Source organism: Sciurus carolinensis, chromosome 2 (assembly GCF_902686445.1).
Source record: "Sciurus carolinensis chromosome 2, mSciCar1.2, whole genome shotgun sequence".
Classification (NCBI taxonomy): domain Eukaryota; kingdom Metazoa; phylum Chordata; class Mammalia; order Rodentia; family Sciuridae; genus Sciurus; species Sciurus carolinensis.
The window spans coordinates 77407423-77434348 of NC_062214.1; the positions used below are offsets into that span (position 1 = coordinate 77407423).

Sequence of the window (26926 nt, forward strand, 5' to 3'; positions counted from 1 at the left end):
AGGGGAAAGCATTTAGCTGAGGGTCTAGAATCCAGAAGAGCTTCCTTTCCCTCAGGATTCATGCCATATTGGCTCCTGGATTAGGGGCTTTTGGTGTCTTGCTCAGATCTCTTTATAGCTGGGGCACCAGCACTACAGTAGTTGGGAGTGTTAGCTGCTGAGGGGACCTAGCTGCCCTGTCTTTGGAGAACTGACTTTTGTCAATGGCAAGTACTTTGCTTGGCAGGTTATGTGTTCCCCAGTTTCTGCACGAAGCCCACAGCAAATGACTGGCATAGGTAGGAGCCAGTACAAAAGGCCAATGTTCCTACTACAAGGGGCACCAACTCTGGTGTGATTGCCATCCAGAGCTGGCCCTGGGGTCAGGTGGAAGCTAGGCTCCAGCTGAATCCATGAGCTGGTTTAGCTTTTCTCTAACCCCCTTCTCCTGAGAGCATTCTCTCAATAAATCACAGGTACTGGGATCCCTGTCTTGGGCTGTGTGTCTGGGGAGAAACCTGAGACACCTTTGCTATTCCTTCTGCCCGAAATCACACTGCTGTTCCTCACACTGGCCACCCGGTTAATACGCCCCAATCACACCAGTGTCTGCTTCCCCAGCCGACTTCCTTGATTTCCTTAACTATATCAAATTCCTTCAGACAGACTTCTTGGCTGTGCCATATCCCTCTCCATTGAATCAGGAATTGACAGTCAGGAGTTGATGGCTATTTGGAGAACGTGTGACCTTCCCCATCGAGTGCAGCTGCCATCAGGACGGGAAACGCACCTGCTCGGCTCAGCCCTGTATTCCCAGTGCCTCGGTCAGTGCCTGCCAGGGACAGGGTAGGTGGTTGAAGAAAGGGTGCAAAAGAGTTAAAAACAAAAGAAAACTTGAGAGAAAGCAAAGAAGGAGAGAGGACGGAGTGGCCAGCACTGCCAGATGCTGCCAAGAGGGCAAGGGTGACATGCCAGTTCCACAGACATTGGAAAAGTGTCCCCTGGATTTGGCAGCCAGGAGGCCATAGTTGAGCTGGATGAGATCAAGGTCATGGAGCGATGGAGGCCGGGCTGAACCACAGTGGGCAAGGGCAGTATTGTGGGACACTGAAGAGAAGGTCGATGACTTCCTAGAAAGGCCAGGAGCAAGTCCCTGAGGACACGGGGATGGGTTTTCCCTCTGAGCGTGGATCGCCTCCTTTCCTGCCTGCTATTCCCCTCAGTGTCAAACTAGTGGCTCTTCTGAATTCCCAGGGGACACGGGGTGCCAGCCTTTGTGGTCTCCCCAATGTTCTGTGTATCCTGAACCTCCACGCTGCCCCGTGTCCCCCTTCCTAGCACTGTGACCACCTGCTGCTGGTGCTGGCGACAGTAGCCTTAGCCTGGATCACAGGAGCACTTGTGGAACATGGGCAGCCGAGGGCTCTGAAGGCAGCTCAGTGCCCCTGCACCTCAAAAAGATGGCTGGTGTCCAACCCACACCCAAGTGCCCCTGGGAAGGGCAGGACTGGGTCTAGCTGGTCACCTAGAGCATCTTTCAAGGTTTAGAATAGGAGGAATCCAAGTAACAGCTGAGATACTCTTGCCATTTTCATAGAATTAAAATAGACATTTGAGAGGCAGGACTAAGGATCATTCTAACTCTAAGATATTGGAAGCATCCAGGCCCTGTGTTTGTGTTGAACTGGGTTATAAAGTTCAGTACCCCCTGCATATCATGTGACGAAAATCTCTGAGAAGAAGCCTAATCCCCTGAATCAACGCTCCCATGACAGGGACCTCCCTGCTCCTATGACAGTCAGCGTCATCTGTAGACAGTTCTTCAGCTGATGTTTCTGTCAAGCTGTATTTAAAAAAAAATAGATATCCTCCACATTAAACATGTCCCCTTCCTATTCATTCTTCCCTGTCACTTTTTTTTTTTTTTTTTTTTTTTGGCTCATCCCACCTTTGGCTCAACTTTTCTGATGGTAGCAGGTGGTATGTGGAGTGTGGTAGGGGTGGGAGGGAAAGGGGTTGAAGAGATGGAGAGTCTGAATTCCAAAGGTTAGTCCCAAGTTCAAAGGCCTGCTTTATTTAACTCAGAAGAGAGCCTTTTTCATTTCTCTCTTGTGGGATATAGATCCTGCTCTGCCTGTTGGGTACCACAAAGCAAAAAGTTGGTTTCGGTCACATCTGGCCAAAGACCCACAGAGTATCAAGAAACTAACAAAAACAGCATGGCCAGAAAATAGAATAAAGGCCTCCCAATTCCAACTATGATGATGATGATAATAATAATAATAATAATAATAATAATAATAATAACAACAATAATAACAATCACTATCACAGTAATAACTAGCATTTTTTTCCTACGACAGCTTACAAAGCATCATTTATGTAAATTACCTTATTTCATTTGCTTTCTTTCCTACTTGCAGCACCACAAACAAACCTGTAGAGATAAGAGTCTGCAAACTCAGCACTGTGTTCTTAATTTTACTTGATTACTGTGTTTGGAATATGCAGAGCGTAGGTCTGGTCCCTGAAGGATGAATCCACAAAGATTACATTTAGTTTCATGGTTGAACCTGGATTTTGACTATTCATAGCGTCCACCTGAAGTTCATTAGAAAGGAAAAATAAATTTATTTAAGACAAAGTTAATCCATTATTAGGACATAGATGGGAGAATAGTTTTCTATCTGATGCATTTGGATCCTGGCAATTAATTCACCAAGAGACAGCTGAGGTTTATGTGTTTAAATTTAATCAGACTAAGGCATCCCCTATCATGTATTTACTGGGGAGAGAGAAGTTTAGGGATGCTAGTCTAATTTGCATGTGCAGATCTTGCCTATATAATATGCATTCCTAATTCATAATAGTTTCTGTACAATCAGAAGCCAATCTTTGCTTTTAAAAGCCCACAGCTGAGCATTCATTTTTACCAGGCCTCTCGTGAAAACTATTATCAAACGAAGGAAAAGGCACTTTTTTTTTTTAACACATGATTGAGCTTATCAAGAAGTTTAAATTCTTTGCAGGGCAAATTGGAAGCTGCCTGCGTGTGGAATAGGGGCGGAGAGAGAGAGAGAGAGAGAGAGAGAGAGAGAGAGAGAGAGAGAGAGAGAGAGAGAGAGAGAAAGAGAGGGAGAGAGAAAGGATATGAACAGATTCAAAGTCTATAGCTTAGTGACAGGGCTGATTTATGTCTGTGTCTGGTTCCAGAGTGTTGATTGCAATGCTCAGATAGGGTTTCTCATTTCTAGGAGTATTTGGAGTGGGAGTCAGGAGAGGATTTTTGTCACCATTTCCAGGCCTTCTGCTCCTTAGCAGTGGTAGCCTGTGAGCTCATGGAGTGACACAGAGAGTCAGACTGGCTTGGCTCCGTGGCAGTCGGGCACTTTATGGACTTCAGGGCATCTGTTGGCTTCACAGGAGAAAACAACACAATGCCTTCAGCTAAACAGAGTACATTTGGACCAGGGTGTCCATAAATCCAAATCCCATCACTGAAACTAATAAGGATGCACATAGGGAAAAACAGAAGCACTTTGGATTAGACAAAGGGGAAGGAAGGGAAGGGGGGGGAGTGGGAGTAGGAAAGTTAGTAGGATGCATCAGACGTTACTTTCCTATGTTCATATATATTCATATGTGAATGCATGACCAGTGTAACTCCACATCATATACAACCAGAGGAATGGGAAGTTGTACTCCATATATGTATGATATGTCAGAATACATTTTACTGGCATGTACTGAAAAAAGAACAAATAAATAAGTGGGTGAAGAAAGAAAGAAAGAAAGAAAAAAAAAAAAAAGACCAAATGAAGCAAAACAAAGACATGCGAAAAGTTAAAAAAGGAGATTCTTATTACAATTCCAACCATCATTTTTGTGGAACTTGATAAACTGATTCTAAAGTTTGTATAGAAATGTGAACCACACAGAGTAATCAAAGAGGGAGGGAGGAAGGGAGAGAGAGAGAGAGAGAGAGAGAGAGAGAGAGAGAAAAAGAGATATGTTGGAAAATTTGTATTTTCTAATCAATTGGAAAAATTGTACTAAGTTCAAAATATACTATAAACTTCAGAAATGAAGCCTTGTATTTATGGTCAATTGATTTTTGACAAGGTGTGAAGACAAATGTAGAAAGAATTGTCTTTTAGCACTGAACTGGGACAATTGTGTATCCATATGCAAAAGAGTGAAGTTGAACTCCTACCTCATAGCACATGCAAAAATTAACTTTAAAAAATAAAATTGCCAAAAAGGCTAAAATGACAAAACTCTTAGAGGAAAGCAGGATTAGATCTTTGTGACCTTCTGTTAGGAAATGATTTCTTAGATATGAAATCAAAAGCAAATGTGACAAAAGAAATAAAGTCCAATATGCATATTGAACTTTAGCAACATTAAAAATTTTTATGTTTCAGAGGATATCACCAAGAAGGTGAAAAGATAAACTATGGGATGAAGAAAAATATTTGTGGGTTATATATCTGATAGGGGACTGGAGTTCAGAACTTTAGCAACTCAATAATACAGATAAATAGCCCAATTAAAATGGGCAAAGGATCTGAATAAACATTTCTCCAAATAACATATTACAAATGGTCAATAAGCATAAGAAAAGATGCTCTACCCATTAATTGTCAGAGAAATGCAAATCAATGACAATGAGATGCCGCTTCATAATCACAGCATGGCTAAATTAAAAAAGATATATTAAATGTTGAAGAGGTACAGAGGTTGTAACCCTCTTATACTGGTAGAGGTGGTGTAAAATGTAGCAATTTTGCAAAAATAGTTGACAGTTCCTCAAAATGTTAAATTATCCTTTGACCTAGCAAACAAAAGATATGAAAATACACATTCACATGAAAACTTGCCTATGAATATACATAGCCAAATATGTAAATTAAAATAGCCCACATTCAGAAATAATCCTCATATCCATCAACATTTGCGGGTAAACAAATGGATAAACAAAATGTTGCATAGCCAGACAATGGACTATTAGTTAGCCTTGAAAAGGAAATAAGTATTGGTACGTGCTACAACATGGGTGAGCCTAAGTGAAAGAAGTCAGACACAAAAGGCCATAATGCATTGCACGATTTTCATTAATAGGAAAGGCTCAGAACAGATACATCTACAGAGGCTGTTTAGGGTTGGCTGACTGAAAGGAAAGAGGGATGACTGAAGGGGGGTTGTGATACTTCTTTTTAGAGTGGTAAACACGTTCTAAAATTGCTGTGGTGCTCGTTGCACAGATCTGTGAATAAACTAGTAATTGTATGTTTTAAATTAAATAATTAATTATGTGGTGTGTGTTACGGTTTAGATGAGGTATCCTCCAAAAGCTCATGTGTGAGACAATGCAAGAATGTTCAGAGGTGAACTAATTAGATCATGAGATCTTTAATCAATGAATTAATCCACTGATATGGATTAGCTAGGTGGTAACTGTGGGCAGGTGGGGTGTGGCTGGATGGTGTAGGTCACTAGGCGTATATTGTTGAGGTTTCCGTTTTGTTGCTGGTGAGCAAAGCTCCCTCTGCTTCCTGTTGCCATGTCCTGATCTCCTTTCCTCTGGACATGTCCTTCTGCCATGACGTTCTGCCTCATCTTGGACCCAGGGTTATGGAGTTGGCCAACTATGGACCGAACCTCTGAAACTGTGAGCCAAAATAAGCTTTCCTTTCACCACATTGTTCTTGTTAGGTCTTTTGGTCACAGTGATGAAAAATCTGACTAAGTATGTGAATCATTATCTTAATAAAGCTGTTGACCAACGTTGAAAAAAGTAGAAGACAAAGGCTCCTTGCCTTTCCCTCCCATGTCATCTGTTCTGTCAGAAATAACACTATGAATGGTATTAAGTCTGGTTTATTTCACTTATGTCAATATAATCCTTAGGCTGTGATCAAAATCTTCTCTGACTCCTTTGGACTGGAACGACATTTTTATTCATAGGACACTTGGGGGAAACATGCACTGGCTGCTCTTGAGGGGAAAAGATGGAGAACTACTGAAGACCGGGTGTAAATTTGCAGATGTGTCTTCTGGCTGGTCAGTCAGAGTTGACATTTCAGGAATGGACTTGAGATGGTCCTAGTTCTTCCATCTGGGCAGTTTGGTTTCCCAGACTGAGTTCTGTCAGGGGCAGTCAGGATGGATTCAGTGATTCTGGAAGATGGCGCTCATCTGGGAGCAGATGACTCTGGAAAAGGGAAATGGGTGAATGCTGGCAGAACCACTTCACATAGGGACTCCCCACTCATCTATAGTGTGCCTGTTCCCCAAGACATTCCTTGAGTGACCAAGACATCTGAAGGATGAGAGGAAGCTCCCTGCTGGAAGGAGGAGAAGCCATTTCAAGTGGAATGTACCACTCATCTAAACAGTGCAAGGGCCTTAATCTATTTGATTAGTAACATGCAATAACATAGTGTGTGAGGGTTTTTAGCCTTCTTAGGAAGACTAAGGATGATTTCATGATAAGAAACATTAAGAACACAGGTGTCTGATAATGTGACTTGATGGTCGCACACCAGCCAATAAGGATTTAGAACGTCTTGCTTTCTTTAAATGGACTCATCAACTTGATAATCATTTTTTAAAGCCAATTTTTGCTGTGCTTTCCCTAATTCCTCAGAGTGCTAGCTTAGGGGAGGGAGGAGAGGCAGAAGAGCAGAGTAGCTGTAAAGGAAGAATATATTACGGATGTGCCTCCCGATTGACTGAAGGAGGTTCTAAGCACAGAGAAGGAAGGCCAGGAATCTGGCAGCAACCATGCCTGACCTGATGGCCTGTCCTGGTAGAATACCAAGGCGTCATCCCTGGATGCTGTTCTGTACTGACCCAACTGGTCTGGTTGCTGTTTTGAGAGACACCAAGTCAAGGGAGATTACTTTCAGATTGTGCATTCACCTGGGGGCCCAGGGAATTATCCTGGACTCAGAAGCTTCTTTGAAGTTGGACCACCATTCAGCCTCATCCATGGGACCCTCAGTGTCTGTTCTCATTACTCCAAATAGAAGTCAAGCTCCATTCCCTGCTGCCCTCTCTGAAGAGTGATTTGGCAGATGGTTGGAAGGAAGCCTTAGCACCAGGCCCCTCTGTATGGCCCAGAGGATCTGATGGGAGCTGCCTGGCTGGCCTCATCTGCTGGCCAGCTCAGCCTAGAATTTTGAATAAAAATGAAAGGAAGTGCTTCAAAGACCCTAGGACAAAGAAAATGATAAATAGACTCATTTAATTTATCCAATTTCTTTTTACTTTTTCAGACTCATTTAATTTATCCAATTTCTTTTTACTTTTTCATCTAATTTCAAATTATTTCATGGAGGATGCACATTTTATTAATAAATCACTGTTTTGAAAATGACAGAAAATGCAATTTGGCAAAGGGATCTTGCCTTCATACACACTCCACCTTGGAACCTGATAGCGGCTACCCAGAGCTCCTTCTTATATGTGAGCACTGGGAGGCAGCACCTAGGTCTCACTCATCTTTGACATCTCCTCTCCTTCTAGTCCTCCCCAGGAACCCAATGTGATGCTTTGAACAATGTTAAAAGGTGGAAGGCTAAGAGCACGGGAATTCCTGTGCAGTCAACCACTCGCTGGCTGACTTTGGGTAGTTCACCTGTCTATCTAAAGCTGTGCATGGCGACATACTCTCAGGATATGGTAGACCTTCATTTCTATCAATTGTTCCCAGGGCTGGGACTAGGGTGAGACAAGTGACCTGTGATTGCAAGACTGAGAGTGAGTGCTGGGTTTAATTTTGCACCCTAGGCCCCTCACTTGCCTCACCCCATCCTGATTCTGGGTATTCATAAACACAGTGAGCGAGTGAATTTCCTCAAGGAGATCATGGAGGAGTGGGGCAGATAACTCCATATATCAGCAGCTCAAGCCAAAGCAGGCATCAACAAAGTCCACACGAGTGAATCACGTCCTGTGTTGCTGGGGTTCAGAGAAAAGGGGCTCTGTTTCCTACTAAGGGAATCCTGGAAGGCTTCATTAGTAGGTGACATCTGTTTGGGCCCTGTGGTATGGATTAGATGAAACAGATGAATGATTTAAATAGTGGCAAAACCATGGGAACAAAAGCATGTTCAAGATTTAATTTGCCATTAACAGACCTTTAACGAGTCACTTGGCAAGTAAAGAGACCCAATTTCCTAGTGTTTTTTAAGGTACCTTAGTGATTGCTCCTGTAAATCGTGGCACAGGACCATCAGAAAAATCCAGTGCTTCTGCAAATTATGCAAAGATAGTGAGTACCTCTCCTAGAGTCTCCTGTGGACCAGAGGCCACCCAAAGAAGAGGCTAATCAGATCGGTGGAAATTGATTTCAGTGGGGTGGGTGGCAAATGTTTGGGGACTGATCGTAGAAGTAGTTATTTCATTGATAATATTTTTTTAATAAAAAGGATTTCTGACTTCTTCATAACTATGCAACTGAAATGTTCATGTCTTAGATAATGATGAATTCCTACATGTATATACAATTTTAGAAAGAGATGGGATTCTATTGATATGTTTCTAAGACCTTTTCCCCCATCACTTCATAATATATCCTGGGAAGTTTTCAAAACCAATGTATAGATCTATAGTCCGGCACAGTGGCACACACTTATAACCTGAGCTACTTGGGAGGCTGAGGCAGGAGAATTTCAAGTTCAAGGCCAACCGTGGCAACTTAGCAAAAAAAACAAAACAAAACAAAAAAAAGAACTGGGGGATGTAGCTCAGTGGTACAGCATCCTTATATAGATCTACCAAATTTCCTTTGAAAAAAAGACACAACACCTTTTTTTTTGTTACAAAAACAAAATAAATTAAGCAGATAATGAAATAGAAATAAAATGAACATATTTTAAAAGTATCTGCTACTGGATTCTCTGCCCTAGATTTGGCATACAGTTTAAGGTTGGGCACTTCAGCACCTCTCCTGATGCTATGACGTCTTCATGTGATAACTGTACTTCTCAAGTCCCTCTTGTGACAGATCAGCAAAGTCATCCTTCACATTGTCGTCTTTCCAGTGATCTTCTCAGACAGGTGCATCTTCATTTTCATCAAAACCAGCCAGTCTCAGGCAGGGAAGGGCTTGAACTTGCCCTTCTGTAAGAGGCCCAAGCCTATTGGCAGCTTTTTCTCTGACATCGGGACCCTCACCCCAGGCTCAACACCTCCCAATTCAGTCTGCATTTCCCTTTTAAGGGCTGCATTGTTTCCCATTGTATCGGGTAGCACAGTTTCCTTCAGTCCTTGTCGGAGGTCATCGGCGTAGCTGATTTCTATACAGATAATTCTGCAATGAGCGTGCATGTCTATATACCATTAAATGTGTGGGGCAATATATTTGTAGGATAAATTCTTGAAAGAGGAATTGAGGCGATGACATCTATATCATCTTGAAGGACGAGTTTATCTTATTGTCTTGGTCGGTTTACACTGGATGTCTGATGTGAAAGATGAATGGGAGGAAGTTGACACTGGAAGCAGCAAGGGAAGTTGGGGCTGCCTAAGAGAAGGGCATTGAAGGGACAGACTATGTAGTTCCACCCCAGACTGTCATTTTGGGGAGCTGAAGACTCATGTCCTGTAGGTGACAGAACAGAAATGATGCTTCGAATTGGATAAAAGGAAATTGATCTGGCTAGCCTGAAGTTAGAACCACAGTAACCTTTCCCACAGGAATATTGCGGAAATCATCTATGATGACACCGTCTTATTCAATTTGATTAAGATAAGCTGTTTCCTAGATGACAACTTTACATTTGATAGTCTCCCTTGTTTTCCAGTTCTCACTCTCAGAGGATATGCTTAATTCAGTTTCACCGAGAAATGAAGGACAGTCAGAAGAGAAATTCCAGAGGTCCCCACTACTCTGTTAACTTAGCATCGATGAAGATGGTTATGTGATTTTTCCTAACCCTGTCATCATGGGGACTTATAGTAATAGGATGTCTTAATATGGAATCATCCCTGCATTCCCAAATGAGTCACACTTAGTCCTGATGTATCTGTTAGTGATGTTGAGTTCTATTTGCTTATATTTTTAAAAATAGATTTTACCATGAGTATTTAAGGTATAAAACATGATGGTAAATGATGGTAAAAAAGGTTACTATGGTTAGTTCAAAGATATATATACATACATATATATGTATATATTATTATTATTTTTTTTTTTGGTGGAAAGAGCAACTAAGATTTTCCCATTGAGCATGAATCCCATTTTAGTATGCTTTTATTACCTGTAGTTCTTGTGTTGGACCTTAGATCTCTGGACTCATTCAATTTTGCATTGCTGTCGTTAAGTGAGATTGGGTTGTCTTTTTCTCTTTTTGTGAAATCTTTGTCAGTTGTTGGTATGGTTTCATGTTTTTATCTTTTATCTATGCTTTTGAATACTATCATTTGCAAATAGTCTGATTAACTTCGGATGGAACTTCCCTGTGAAACCATTTGCAGTTTGTGATTGTTTTAAGGGTCAGGAGAGTGCACATAGGTAAGTAACTTTTTTCCTTCAGGAATGTGCCCTCTTTGGTCCAGTATCTTTTTTTTTTCTTTTCTTTTGCAGTGCTGGAGACGGAACCCAGGGCTCGTGTGTGCTAGGCAAGTGCTCCACCACTGATCTACACACCTAGCACCTGGATTTAATATCTTCACTGTAGTTAGTTTTAGTATAATATTTCTATTATATTTTTCCACAAAGTTATTAATTTTAGCTTTTAAAAATTATTTGTACAGGTTTGTACGAAGTAATATCTGATGAATTTAGAATTTCCACTGTCATCATGAATATGTCCTGTTTGACATCTTATTTTGTGTATTCACATTTTCCTTTCCTCTTTCAACTACTAAATAAAAAAGATTAGGCATTAGTTCTACAGTTTTTCCTTTAATTAATATTTTCTACTGTTATCCTTTTTTTTTCTTTTTCAAACTGGTTGAGTTGGATATTAGATAATTTATTTTCATTTTTGATAAGGTTATTTAAGGATATATTTTTTCATATGTGCACTACTTTTATTTTTTTCCAGATGTGCTTTCGTTATGGATGCTTTCTAGAAATTTTATGATTTTGACCTAAGAGTTATTTAACAAAGAATTTAAAACATTTTCCAGCTGAAATGGCATATGTTAAAAATTTTGGTAGGAATTTCTATGGTTTGGATGATTTGCATGAGTTTCTCCCAAAGGCCTAGGTGTTAGAGGATTGGTTCTCATGGTGGTACCAGTAGGAGTACTGTGGACCTTTAGTGAGTGGGACCTTGTGGAAGGTCCTTAGGTCATGTGGGCATGCCTCAGATGGAGATGTGGGACTCTTGCTTTTGAGCTCACAAGGTGAGTGGTTTGCTTTGCCACATACTCCTGCCATGATATACTGCCTTATCATGACCCCAAAGCAATGGGACACTCAATCATGGACTGGAAACTCCATAACCCTTTTTTATTCATGAGTAAATTCCCTCAGGTATTTTGTTATAGTGACAGAAATTTATGGTTTTACTGTATTCTGATCAGGATGTTTTCAATGCTATTTCTATTTTTGAAATTAATTTAGATTTTTCTTGTGACTTAAAATGTGGTCTGTTTTCATAATTGATCTATATTTCATTTTTAAAGAAGAACTGTTCTATATTATCAGAGTATAGGCTTGGATATATAGCTTTAATATTCACTCTTTGAGTATTTACATTTCCTTGCTAATTCTATATCCTTTTTTTTTTTTTTTCACGTAAGGGAATTTATTAAGCAAACAGTGTCTCCCTGCAGGGTAAGAGAGAAAATGAGAGGAAAATAGAAAGGAAAAGAAAGGGTGCGTGCTAGAGAAAGTGGAAAGCCAGGAGGATAGAGAAAAGTGAGGAGGAAAGACAGAAGAATGGAAAAAAGATGGCGGGGAAGCTACAGTAAAACAGTTGAATTCTGCTGGGCTAATAGGGGACCAATATCAGAGAAGGATACTTGGGAACTTTAACATTGTCTAGGTTATCAGGAATGTAAACACAACATTTAGTAGAGATACTAGCAAACATAGATTAAGCCTACCTGTGTCTGTAGGCCTTAAACTGACTAAAAACTTCTGACTCTGGCAGTTTCTCTTGATAGTTATCAGGAACATTTGCCTAAGAATCTCTCTTTTGTAGCTTTTAGTCTTTATTCTAGTGGGCTAACACAAGTGTACCTCTTAAGTTACATTTAAGTATTACTTCTTTTAAATACCCAAGAATGGCTATATTTTGGTTTTAACTGTTTTGCTAGGTGTTTAAGATCAAGCTGGTCAAAGTGACCTGTTCCTGTCTGTTAAAGAGTCAGCTGAGTTCCCACAGGGGTCACTCATAGAGAACTTAAGAGCAGCTTCTTAGCTCCACCAGTGCCATTAGTTAGGAAGGGTCTCCTCCATGAGGTGGCTTTCCTTGAAAGCACCAGGGATGTTTCCCTTTTTCCATGACCCTCCTCTGCAGCAGATGCACTGAGTGATTTTTCATCATCTAGTGGTCTCATCAATCTCCTTGGTCAGGAGGTTGTGTGATCCAGAGTTGCAAAGCTCCTTGGAGAAGTCCTCTTGTTCCCTGGGTTCAGCCTGACTTTGAGGGAAAGACCCAAATATGGACTTTTCTTGACCTCTGTATTTAATCGCAATCTCTAAGTTTGATCTTAACCATTAAGGAAGTCAGTCTCACCAGTCATAAAGTAAGAGTACTGGGCTTTAGCTTCAATGTCTATAACTTTATGGTTATTTACCCCCTTTTATCTAATTGGGGTTTACATTATCTGTCCTATAGGTGATGGCTTACTATTCCAAGTTAATTTATGATGTTCGCTCTTGAAGCAATACTTCTGCAAAATATTGATCAGGCAACAATTAGAGTTTACAAGGAAAATACAAAATGGAATCACCAACAGTAAAATAGTTTGTGCAATAGCTATCTTGAATTTTGGCTGAGTTCCCGTTTGAGATCACAGTAATCTTTACAACAAACATCAAACTTTTGAACACAACTTTAAATGAGTTAAAGTCAGGCTTACTTTGGGACCATTGTAATGTGTAGCAGGGTTGTGAGGCAGAGCCTTATCTCAGGTAATGTGGGGCTTTTCAGTGAGGGGCAAAGGAGTATTAGAAAATAAAGGGTTATAAACACAGATTTTGAAGATTAAGCTGAGATCAGATGGAGCTCTGTTCTCTGATGGAAATGCGGATCTAAAGAGTTATGTCAGCAATCTTTATATATGTGCAATGTTAGGTTCCAAAGTTACTGTAGGTTGGCAGGAACCAGAGAAGGGAGCTGATGAAACACTGGTTATCTAGCAAAAGAATTCCTTCCTGCCCAAGAGCTGTGTGCCTGAGATGTACTGCCACAGCAGTTAGGCATCTTGTGCCCCTGCACAGGAGCACTCCCAGGCACCAGGCATGCCACAGCCATGAGGTCATCAGATACCCCAATCTCAGTCACTGTTGTCCCATTTTTGCTACTGCGCATTACACTCTTTCTTAAATGTCATTTTACATATACCCTATTGATGACAGGTCCTATAATAGAACATTAAATGATAGGTTTACCATTACAGACAAGTTTAATTTGGAGAACAGCAGCTTGATAAATTTTCTGCTTTAAAGGCTTGTATACCTGGAAAATATGAACACATTTAATATACAAAGAATAATGTTTTTAAGTATGTTACTCCATGGAATAACTTTATAAATTAATTAGATGTCTCTAACAAACACATTTGAGTAATCCCATACATGTCGACTTTAATTCATTCATCTTATTGTAGAAAAACCAAGCTATCAGACAAGTGTACCAACAGTATTTGCTGTCTCCTTCATGTTGAAGAAAAGTCCTAGAAAAATTGATGTTAGACATTTTATAAACCTCAACATTTTATTAGTTTGACCACTTAGAGACTTGGGAGTTAATTTTAAGGACATTTTACTTCTATTAGTTTACCCAATTTAAATTGAACCTCTTTAAATTACGTGAATTAAAAATATTTGGATCCATTTTTAAAATTTTAATTTTTATGCATGCTTATATTTAACACAAAAGCAAAGGCCTTGTAATATTTATCTCCATTGCAATGTAATGGATGTTCAAAAATAACTCTAGAGTTGGATAAAAAGAACTGATTAAAAATCATTAACCTAGGTATGTAGGATCAAAATCGTGAGCTCAAAAATATAGCATTTAAGAAAAACAAAAGTCCTAGAAGAAAAATGATAATGGTTATTAATTAAAGCACGAGAAAATGAGAAGGAAAGAAAAGGTGAAAGGGAGAAAAGTATTCTGAGTTGTAGCCCAGGAGAAATTTAAAATGGACACTTTTTTCCTTGGGCTTCAGACTGGTTTCCCACAGCGCCTTCCCCATTTACATTTCCTTTTAATTTAGGTTTGGAGGCGCTTGAGCCTACAGGAAGAGTCAAGAAGCGAGAAAGAAAAGACTTGAAAATAAGGAATCCCTTTCCATCTGCCCACTTGCTCACGGAAGCTGTGTGCCATGACACGAACGGATTTTGATGACTTTAAGTACCAGGGGTCGGGCGAAGGGTTCCGGTGATAAATGCAGAGCAGAGCGACCGGGCAGAATGGAAGGTGGAGACCCATCCCGAGTCCACAGCACCAATGTAAGAAATCCCATGAAAACCACGCCGGACACGGGAAATCACATAAGGGAATTTATTAAGCAAACAGTGTCTCCCTGCAGGGTAAGAGAGAAAATGAGAGGAAAATAGAAAGGAAAAGAAAGGGCGCGCGCTAGAGAGAGTGGAAAGCCAAGAGGATAGAGAAAAGTGAGGAGGACAGACAGAAGAATGGAAAAAGATCTAATCTATATCCTTGCTAATTATTTTCCCCTTAATTTGTCTGGGTCTGAGGAGGTGTTTTAAATTAGTGTGATTTTGTCTATTTTTCCCTTTGTCTTGATAGTTCTGTTTTGTGAAAGTTGCTGCTATATTATTTTAGTCACAGTGATTAAAAGTAGTAATAACATCACCATGCATCAGGGCTTTTATCATTATAAAGTCTCCTTCTATGTCTTGTTTATTGTTTTTAGCACTCAATTGTAAAATATTTGGCACCAGAATCACAACACTTGTTTTCATTCTATATTTGTCTTTTACAAATTTTTTCCTTTTAACTTTTCTGATTAGTTGTTTTTGTATGTTTCTTGAGAAAACATTAGAGTTGTATTTATTTTGTTGAAAATCTAAAGTATGTTTTTTGAATGGATGCATTTAGCCTATTTTATTTATTGATACTAATGATGACTTTGATTTCGTTGTCATGGTGTTTTATGTTACATTTACTATAAACACATGTAGTCCTTTACTCTTTGACTTCCAAGTGTCAAAACCAAACACAAACCAGCTTAAGCAAAAATGAAGGCCACTGGGAGAGCTCACGGAATATAAGGTGGAACTGGAAACCAGGGTAATAGATTGAAAAAGTAGATTACAGAGACTTGGGGTGGGCAGAGGAGAAGAGATGGTGGAGGTGTGGCAGAAAGAGTAGTGCAGACTCACTGTGGGTGTGTGGGGACTTGAGGAAAACTACCACGAGAGCCTTAACACTATTAAGATACAAATTAGCAATACTTATTAATGCCTAGTAAGTTTTAAGAAGGCTGTTTCTTGTGCAATTTAAGTGTTTTAAGTAATCTTCTAATTAACAGAGAAAAATCAATTAATCTATCCTTGCACTTTTTTAAAATAGATTTTTATTGTGACAAAATATACATGACATAAAATTTATCACGTTAGCCATTTTTAGAGCATGGTTTAGTGGCATTTAGCAATTCACATTGTTGTTCAGCCTTTGCCACCATCCATTCAGGATTCCTTTATCACTTCATCACCCCAAACTGAAACTCTGTACTTGCTAAGCAATAATAATTCCTCATCCCCACCCCCTGCCTCAGGTAATTGTGATTTTACTTTTCATCTCTATGAATAGGACTATTCTAGGTACCTAGATATAAGTGCAATCATCCAATATTTGTCTTTTCGCATCTGGCTTATTTCACTTAGCATGATGTTCTCGAGTTTCATTCCTATTGTAGCATGGGTCAGGATTTTCTTCCTTCTTTTTTTAAGGCTGAATAATATTCCATTGCATGTACATGCCACATGTTCTTTATCCATTCATCTATCATCTGTTCATGAACATTTGATTGTTTCCAACTTGTGGTTATATGGAATAATGCTGTTAGGAACATTGGTGTACAAATATTTGTTCAAGCCCTTGCTTTCAGTACTTGCAGGGATGTATCCAGAAGGTAAGCTGCTGAATGATGTAGTAATTCTATGCTTAATATTTTGAAGAATAACCATACTTAGATGCAACTTTTAAGTTGTTGGTTCTTGCACTTTCCAAGGCTTGAAACATTCAAACACTCTAAAGCCTATGTCATCCTTGATATCTCTGTCTTTCTCTCTCTTAACCTCCACATCCAATCCTTCACTGTTAAGTATCTCTTAAAAGTAGCTCCTTCTATGCAGGATAAAGGGAACACTCATACATTGTTGGTGGGACTGCAAACTGGTGCAATCACTCTGGAAAGCAGTATGGAGATTCTTTAAAACAGTAGGAATGGAACCACTGGTTGACCCAGTTATCACACTTCTGGGTATATATCCAAAGGATTTAAAACCAGCATACTACAGGGACACAGCCACATCAATATTTATAGCAGCGTAATTCACAATAGCTAAGCTATGGAGCCTACCTAGGTGCCCTTCAACAGATGACTGGATAAAGAAAATGTGGTATATATGCATACTGGAATATTCCTCAGTCATAAAGAAGAATGACATTATAATATTTTCTGGTAAATGGATGAATCTGGAGATTATCATTCTGGCAAAATAAGCCAATCCCAAAGAAGTTGAATGTTTTCTCTGATATGTGGAAGCTAACCCACAAAAAGTGGTGAGGAAGAATAGAAGTTCACTGGATTAGATAGAGGGGAACGAAGGGAAGGGAGGGAGGATAGGAAAAGGAAAGATGGTAAAATGAATCTGACATAACTTTCTTATGTACATATTTAAATATACTATAGTGAATCTCATCATCATGTACATCCACAAGAAATTAATTTAAAAAATAGCTATGGGTAAATGGCAGAAATATCAATAAAGGGAAGGGAGCAAGGGTGGGAAAAAGGAAAGGGAAGGAGAGGTATTGGTCTGAATTTGAATAAGATGTATTCCATACTTGTATAATTATATCAATGTGGATTCTACTGCCATGTATAACTAAAAGGACCAATAACATTTAAGAAAAAGAAATGATGACAATAATTAAGGCAAAGATATACTACCAAAAGTGTTATACAGATCTGATGCAATTCCTATTATAATCCCAATGACATTCTTCACAGAACTAGAAAAAGCAATTGTGAAATTCACTTGAAAAAATAAGAGACCCAGAATAGACAAAGCAATCCTTAGCAAGAAGAGTGAAGCAGGTGACATCACAATCCCAGACCTCAAACTATACTACAGAGCAATAGTAACCAAAACAGCATGGAATTGGCACCAAAATAGACTTGTAGACCAATGGTACAGAATAGAAGACACAGAGACAAACCCACATAATACAATTATCTCATATGAGACAAAGGCACCAAAAAACATTGGAGAAAAGATAGCCTCTTAAACCAATGGTGCTGGGAAAACTGGAAATGCCTATGTAAGAAAATGAAACTAAACCTCTATCTATCACCCTGCACAAAAATCAACTTAAAGTAGATTAAAGACTTAGGCACCAGAACGGAGACCTTGCACCTAATAGAAGAAAAAGTAGGTCCAAATCTTCATCATGTCAGCTTAGGAACTGACTTCCCTAACAAGACTCCTAAAATGCAAGAAGTAAAATCAAGAATCAATAAATAGGATGGATTCAAACTAAAAAGCTTCTTTTCAGCAAAGGAAACAATCAATAACATGAAGAGAGAGCCTACAGAATGGGAAAATATCTTTACCATATGCACCTCAGAGCACTAATCTCCAGGATATATAAAGAACTCAAAAAACTTAATACCAAGAAACAAATAGCACAGTCAGTAAATGGGCTAAGGAAATGAACAGACACTTCACAGAAGAAGATATGCAATCAATCAACAAACGTGAAAAAATGTTCATCATCTCTAGCAATTAGAGAAGTGCAAAACTACTCTAAGATTTCATCTCACTCCAATCAGAATGACAATTTTCAAGAATACAAGCAATAATGAGTGTTGGCAAAGATGTGGGGAAAAATGTACACTCACATATTGCTGGTGAGACTGCAAATTGGCACAACCACTATGGAAAGCAGTATGAAGATTCCTCAGAAAACTTGGAATGGAGCCACCATTTGACCCAGCTATCCCACTCCTTGGTTTATACCCAAAGGACTTAAAATCAGCATACTACAATACATCAATGTTTATAGCAGCTCAATTCACAATAGGTAAACTATGGAACCAACCTAGGTGTCCTTCAATAGATGAATGGGTAAAGAAACTGTGGTATATATACATAATGGATTATTACTCAGCCTCAAAGAAGAATGAAATTATAGTATTTGCATGTAAATGGATAAAGCTGGAGAATATCATGCTAAGTGAAATAAGCCAAACCCAAAAACCCAAAGGCTGAATGTTTTCTCTGATAAGCTGATGCTAATCCATAGTGGGGCAGGGAAGAATGAAGGAACTTTGTGCAGAGGAGAGCAAGGGGAGGGGTGGAGTGGTGTGGATGGGAAGGACGGTGGAATGAGACAGACATCATTACCCTATATACATGTATGATTTTACTACTGATGTGACTCAGCACCATGTACAGCCAGAGTAATGAGAAGTTATGCTCCATTTGTGTACAATGTGTCAACTGCATTCTACTGTATTGTGTAACCAATTAGAATAAATAAAAAATAAAAAAAAAGTTTTAAAAAAAGAAGTTCAAATCTGACCATGCCTTTTAGCACTCCCCAATACCACACCAGGCTCTCCTTTCCACTAGTGCTGTCTTTCTTCTATCAGGTTAGGGACCCCATCCTGCATGTCCTGGCCCATCTACATCTCCATTACACTTGCCCTATCTTTCTGTATAATGTTCATATGGCATCCTTTTGCTTCCTTGGCCCCTCCTGCCACAGGGCCTTAGAATCTGCTATCCCCTCTGCTTGGTATTCCCTTCTTCCTTTTCCTTTGAGTTAATTTCTCTCCATCCATCAGAAGCAGGGGTCATTGATCCAGTAAGTCTTCTCTGACTCTCCAGGCTGTGAGATGTTCTCAAGCTTCATAGACTATTCATATTTGTTATTCTTATGATTCTATATTAAGTCAAATCATTATTTGGTTCATGTCCACTTTCCCTACTTCAAGCTCAGTGACAGAATATCTGATTTCACTCACTGGTTTATCCCTAGTACATAGTACAAATGCCTAGAGCATGATAAATGGCCAACAAATATACAAAACAGATAATTGAAAAGAAGGAATGAAGAAAGCGATGAAGAAAGGAATAGGAAGAAAGAGAAGTTAATTCATTTTTGGAAAGTCAAAAAAAGAGAGCATGTTCCATATTTGAGGGAAAAGCACATGGAATGAGATGTAAGACAGAGACGCAGGAGCAGGACATTTCAGTAAAGGTGGCCCCTGAGACGTCAAGGCTAAAGGAATCCACAGAAATCCTAAAGAGGGGTTGGAGTCCCTTCAGGGCCCCAAAGAGGGAGTGGGCCAATTTTCTCTACCTCCAAGCTCTAGGTGACCTTGGCTTGACCTGGTTTTCCCCTTACCTAGGCTCCTCCAAGATAGGATGTTCCTCAACACGTTAGCCCTGTGGGCCTCATGAGCCTGAGCTCCACAGTGCAGAATGGGCTGCTTTTTTGGGGTCTCTAGCTATGGCACAAGAGTCCTGTGAAGAGGATGACCCGGTCAGCTTTCCTGAGCCTTGGTGGGACTGGCTCAAAATGACTTGTAGGCTCCTGCTGTCCCTTGCTGCCTCTCTGTAAGTCATAAATCCACTTAAAGCAACTCATTGCTCTTGAGTGTCTCTGTCTCATGAGACTCAAACAAATTGAGGAACAGTGCACCGCGTGCCTGCCTTACAACCCGGAATGGGGTTACCCATGCAGGTGGAATTCTCAGCACAGAGCAGCCACAAAGCAAGCGTACCTTCTGTTTTGCCCCTTCTTTCTCCTGGGAGGTCTTGAAGTGCTATGTGGTACCTCACTCTTCACCCATCTTTCACTTCCCCAGCAGAAAACAGAGGAAGAAGAGAACGGAGAGGAAGAACTCAATTGCCCTCCTCCTGGACAGTCTTGCCATGGTTTATCCCCAGTCAGGAAATGTCTCAAAAGAACCACATTAGTGGTCTCAAAAACTTTTGAGAACCAGACAGGGATGTACATACAATCGACCAATCCACCAGCCTTCAGTAGCCACTAATTAGTTTAAATTCTCATTTTAAAAAATCAATGACTGCTCTATGTTGAGGAATTACTTGCTTTCTTTAGCTGTTTTAAATCTGGCTTTCTGTTGGACACCTTGTACTGGGACCAGACTTTCTCTGAATGGCTCAGTCATAATGGAACAAAGCAAGGTAGCTTTGAAACCAGCTCAGCAATTTCCTTGTGTCAGTTGCTTAGGCTATAAGCTGCCACCCAGAGTGGTGGTGGTCGGGGAAATGTCTGTAAGGACTTCACTTGGGTTAGTACCTGTATCCCATGTTTACCTGGAAAAAGAGAAAGGGCTTCCATGCAGACTTCAGTTGTCTAGGGTTCAACCAGGGGGTATATTGACTCACAGGGGTCATTTGGTAAGGTCTGCAATGGCCTTGTTACCACAGGGGAAGGCTGCTATTGACATCTGGTGTGTAGAAGCCAGAGATGCTACTAACTATCCCACAATTCACAGGACAGCTCTCCCAACAAAGACTTATCTATTTTATAATGTAAATAATGCTACTATTGAGAAACCTTGCTCTAGCCCTTAGAGTACGTTTGCTCTGTGTGTGTATGTGTGTGTGTGTTTTGTGAATGATCAAGGCCAGGAGTTCTAGCTATCTGGGTTCTTAGGGTGTCCACAAGAGTCTTCAGGTGATACCAATAAACATTGACTTTGCAATAAGATGGATGAGAATATTAAAGAGGGACTATGGATCTCTCTGGTCAACAGATAAACTTTCTATTCTTAGTTGAAAACAAAACACAACTCTGAAAACCAACACCATGGGGCTTCAAAGCAAATCTGTATAGGAAAACAAAACCAATATAACATCTTCTCCAATTCCATCATCCATCCCCCTTAAGACTGGGAATTCATTGGTTTTAGGGAATGTCTGGACTATTAGGTATAAGGTTATTTTTCCCATTGTGTGGGATTATAATGCTGTTCAATTATTCTCAAGGTACCATGCTAATCTCTAAATGAGGGGTACTCAGAGTGCAGCTGCTCACACTTAACAAACATGATTTGCAAGAATTTTCAGTGATGCTATCTCAGACAGGTCTCAGGAAGTTCTGGATGAACAAAAGAACCACCATCAGTTCAGCCACCTTTCCAAAACTTCATACGCAAGTACTTGGTTTAGTGAAAAATATGTCCATTTCAGTCTCAAATGTCCATATTTGACTTTCTCTTCACAAGTCTGACCAAGTCCAGCGATATACATATTATCTGTGGCAAGGGTGGCTAATATATTAACATTTGACCCTGAGTGCCCACCCAGCCAAGAGATGGGTCTCCAGATTCACTCATGCCATTTGCACAGATGTGTAGATATGTGCATGAGGAGGATATGGGGTGGAGAATAAATAGGGTCACACATTTATTCTCCCATAAGATCCTCCAGAGATTTCCTACTTTGTTGGATTTGCCACTGACTTCTTGGGCAGTTGGTTGTCTGCTTTGTATCTAGTTTCCTTTGCCTGCAAAGAGAGACCAAAACAGGACCCCTGCTGTTGTTGATGTAATCTCTATTCTTCACCACTGCTGCTGCATCTTCCACTCCATAGCAGAACCAGGAAAGGATGCCTCTAAATGGAAAGAAATACAGCCCTCTAAGTCAAATGACTTGCCATCAGCCAGTACATTGGTTATAGGGTCAGCACATTAGTTACTGGGTTTCAAGTTCTTGCTTGCTCAGGACTGTGAAGGGTCCTTAACTGAGGGAGTAGCATGGAAACGCATGCCAATTAGGGGCTCTTCTCTTTCAGAGATGATCCCAGGTCCGCAAAGCACTTCAGCTACACACTATCTGGTTCTGGGCTTTTTTTTTTTTTTTTAATATTTTGTTTTAGTTGTAGGTGCACACAATACCTGCATTTTATTTTTATGTGGTGCTGAAGATCGAGCCCAGGGCCTCACACATGCTAGGTGAGTGCTCTACCACTGAACAAGCCACAACCCCAGCACCCGTTCAGGGTTCTCAATGCAGACTTCGCTGGGACCATCCGCTTTCTAGCACCTCAGTCCTTGTAGCTGTTGCCTGGGCTGATCAACCGACCTTCCTGCATTTCTCCTCGGTTAGGATTTCCTTTTCTTCCTTTCCTTCCTGGTCCAGCTCTCATTTGTTGGATTGACCTAGGACTCTCTCCGCCTCTCTCTCTCCCTCTTCTCTCTCTCTCTCTGGATTTCCCTAGTAGGCATCTTATGAATTGTAAGAGCACTTTCAGTCTGGCTCTGAACTACATTTTCAGCAAGTTCCATTCTCCACATCTTCTGCCTCCACCAAGCTTCCTATGAGTACGTGATTTTGTGAACCTCTATAAACACGTAACCCAGGTAAGAGCCGGAGCTCCAAGCAGCCCAGTATAAAGTCAGTGTTGCATGTAGCAAAATACATCCAGCAACCAAGAGCAACTAAAAGATTGCCGGTGTGCTTTTCTTAGTGGGTATTAACAGGAATTCTGTTAGTAACCCACATAAGTAGTTCTTAAAATCCATTCAGGAAGTTACTAGAATCTGGAATCTGGAAAGGAGAGATATATGTGGAGGACTGCCTCACAGACCTGAGTGGCAATGGCTTCTGACTGTTGCAAATTCCAGCTTTTGCACCTAATCTCTGCTTTCTCCTTTGGGATAGTTCCTTTAAGAGTGTCTCTTCAAATGACGCAGCTGAGTGTTTGTACATATCTCCCCAGGACTCTGCCTGATACGGGAATTCACCACAGTCTCATCTATTCCCACATAACATCTTGTACACATCGCTGCATCCCTGCCTCAGCACATATCACATTTTTTTGTGTGTGTGGTGATTTATTTACTTGTCAGTTCTCCTGAGAAGACTGTGGATCCCATAGATCAGGACAATGTCTTGCTCTAAACCAAGGAACTGTCTGGCAGTGTCTTTATAAATGTAGAAGTTGACAAGGATGTCAGTCTCCTCCTGGGCAGGTGGGAAAGAGTTCCATGTATACAATCCTGCCAGGCCTATTTCATCCCCAAATGGGGATCTCCCATAAGCCAAGAATGGAGAGAAGAGCAGTAATTGAGTCAAGGGGCCTAGACTCCGGGAGTAGATGGTCACCTAATTATAGGCTGCACAGTTAGGAGCCAGACTCTCTGAGTTTGAAACCCACTTCTATTTATTTTACTAGCTGTATGACTTTGGATAAGTTCTTTAACCTTTCTGTGCCTAAATTTCTTCATCAATAATATGGGACTAACGGTAGCCCTCTCTTCTTAAAATACTTAAATGTGATACTGCTTGCTTTGTTATGACAAGTGCTCACTAATTGTTAACTTAAATGAATAAATACACACATGTGGTCTTAGGAGGGAACATGTGCTGGGGCGCTGAGAGGGCTGGGATTTCAGATGGGCATTGTTGTATTTCCTTGAACAAGTCAGCTTCTCTGAGTCTTCTGATCTTTTCTAGAATTAACTTTCCACTAGCTGTTGAATAATTGTTATCAGAGCTGATTCTTCATATATTTTTGCAGGGGGAACAATCCTTTTCCTTTCCACACATCATTGGCAGCCAGAAAAATGAGAGCTTGTACCCTGAGGGCACTGGGGGATGGTTTCTGCTTTCCCCTCCACCTTTTCTTTGCTCCTCTCATGGGGCTGTGATGACCTCTTTCATGGGTGAGGATTGGAAGAGGGCAGTCACACAGGTGTTATGGTCTGTTCTCCATCGCTCTGTTTTGAAATCTTGCTGCTACTGCCTTCTCTCCTCTTCTTTGCCTTCTGCACATGAGGACAACCTGGGACAAGCTCTGTGCTCACAGGAGCATGGGGGAGGTAGGCGTGGGGAGAGTCCCAGGGGGAAGCCTATAACTGTCCAGATCCTCCTCTACTTTCAACTGGGTGAGGAAAAAACACTTTGCCCTTGGGTTCAAGTTCTATTTTCTAATATTGTTCTAGCTTAACAGTATTAAAATAGATATTTTAATCACCATGAGATTCCTGTGTCTTGCAATATGAAATGGAGAGGGGGACAACTAACTATCACTTTGAATCTTCAACATATGTTGTGCCAACTGGGAAACCCTAATGAGAAACAGTCAATGGTGTGATGGCCCAAATTCTACATAGCAAGACTTGACTGGCAGAAGGTTGGGAAAGTTTAATTAGACCAGTTGGTGCTCTTGGTCTGCAACAGTTTGTATCAAGATTGATGTTTGTTGTAAGTGGGTTCTTGGCTTAAATAGGTGCTGACTGAACAGACTTCTTTAATATGAGTGGACCTTGTGGGTTGGTTGGTTGGTTACCCCAGTGAGGCTATCCTTGTGCTCATGTTAGATGGTGATGGACTGATTTGGGACTTCACCTTAGCACACAGAGGTCTGAGGTAGAGATTTCCCCTCTGGGTCTCAGGGAGATCTTTTACAGGGAACTGATGCTGAGGATGTGTTTTGCTCTTCAGGGACTTCAGAGTCCCATGTGGAAAGGGCAAACCTTCACTTCCTCTTAGACTGTAGGGGGTTTGTCAAGATGCTTCTTGGTGTTTTCCAGTTTCTGAGCCACAAGGTTCAAGTGCACACTTGCTGATTTTTAACATTTACAGTTTGTGCACTGCTGAGCACTAGGGTTAAAAGGTAAATAATTAACATTTAAAAAAAAAAAAACTTTTGTCCTGCATTCTTCCCCCTTTTCAGCTCTGGAAAGTTAAATCCTGCTGAAGCAGGAAAAGAGTGGGTGGAAAGGGATTTTTATATTCCCAATTGAAGCAGAGAAGGTTAACTAAAGCATGGGAAAATTAAAAGCTGAAAAGGCAAGATTCCAGGGAAAAGCACAAGGCAGAGGACCTTGCCTGTATTCAGGCATCTGAAGGAAGCCCAGGGCTGAGAGAGCGCTGGCCTTCTGCCTGGACTGGGTGGAGGAGGACTCAGGAGCACAATTGCACCCTTGATGTAGGGTTTCTTCCACTTGAGTGGAAGCTCATTGGCCATGAACTGAAGACAACCCACAGAGACAGCCAACATCCTGCAAGACAAAGAAGCGCTTCTCCTCTCCTTTGAGATTTTTCTATTTACTCAAGAGGCTGCTAACTCTCTACTAGACTTTGCCAACAAGAGAAATGTAGGTCTGGGTGATTCTGGGCACTGCATCCTGCAAACTGAATGTTCCCAGGATAACTGCTCTAGGATCTAAGGATGACAGTAGTTGAGGCTGATGCTGTGGTGACTTTGTGTGTGTTGTGGACACAAGGAGCCAGAAAGAACTTCAGCCACTCCAGAAAAAGCCATTCCAGACTGTGTGCTGCCAAAAGTAGCTTCTCTCCACCCACACTCCAGATGGAACTTCTATGGCTTGGAGTGATCGACTGGGGAATCAGAGAGAGAAAAAAAAGCACAGGATTCTGCATGAACTTTAAGCTATAAGGGAAGGGAACTTATATTTTGGGACCTCTGTTTTTTCTTGGGAAACTAGGATTAGGAGGAGATTCAGAATATTTAGGTTCCAAACCAGAGCATTGATTATTTGTGTGACTGGTGTTACAATTCTTGGAGATATTCTGTGTTATCATCTGCACTTGTTTCTTATTCTGTGAGTGCACTGTTCTAGAATGTGGAGCTGTGCACAATTCAAAATTAGGAAAAGGGTAGTGAGTGCCTCTTTGTCCTAAAGTTTAGTGTGTCCTTTAGCTAATATGTTGCTTGTATCCATTCCAGGGTCCTTTTGGGAGCAGGAGCCGAACAGCCCACCACTGGTCCTGAAGGAGAGCTGGCTGTCTGCAGAGTGTCTGCATAGGAGGAGGAAGAGGGCAGTGCTGATGAAAGCCTGCCCCTCTCCCAAGCTCCTTCACAGGGGATGCTGGTGCCCCAGTTGACCATGTGCTTCAGTGGAAAAGCCAGAGCACAGAAGGTCCTACCTGTGAGAGGAACTGACATGCCCTGACCAGTCTGTCCTTTGGAACCTCCAAGGTAGGATGGACCCATGTGATGGTGAGACAGGCAGGGTGTGGTTCTGCAGGACCCAGTTTCTCCCCTCGTTGGATCTCTTTTTTCAGGCAGGCTGCAGCCTGCTTGCATGGGGCAAGATAGACCCCTTGGAGAAAGAAGAAGGTATCCAGTTGTTGTCTTTATAATGAGGGGGACTTTTTATTTTCAGGGAAGAAGAAAGTCACCTGTTCTATCCTTGCTCTAAATAGCAGCCATCAAACTGACACACTGACCCCCATCTGAATTCTGTGGCATCTTTCAATTGATTAAAACCCTGAGAAGAAGAAGAATGCCCTAGTTGCACTGTGTTCACTTCATTTTGTTCTCTTCGTGTGGTCACAGGCTTCCCACACATGGCTGCAGGTGTGGTGCTCACCCCTCCCCAGCTCCTGGCAGCCTTCTTTGTACAGATGACCACTCTGCAGAGGGCCAGGAGCATTGAGGGTGGGAGATCCAACTTGTTGATGGGGCATCTGCAGCATCTCACACAGTGCCTGGCTCACAGTTGGCATTCAAAGAGTATTTGTAGGGTTGCATTTTTCTTTAAAATTGCC

At 41.0% G+C, this 26926-nt stretch overlaps 1 protein-coding gene across 1 annotated transcript in view; it reads left to right on the plus strand.

Annotated features, from left to right (window-relative positions):
* Positions 1-26699, plus strand: part of Mthfs (methenyltetrahydrofolate synthetase) — a 117070-nt gene extending 90371 nt beyond the window's left edge. Inside the window, exon 3 of the mRNA XM_047540123.1 lies at positions 26103-26699. Coding sequence (XP_047396079.1) covers positions 26103-26260 — 158 coding nt within the window. The 3' untranslated portion in view covers positions 26261-26699. The remainder of the gene's footprint in view (positions 1-26102) is intronic.
* The last annotated feature ends 227 nt before the right edge of the window (positions 26700-26926 follow it).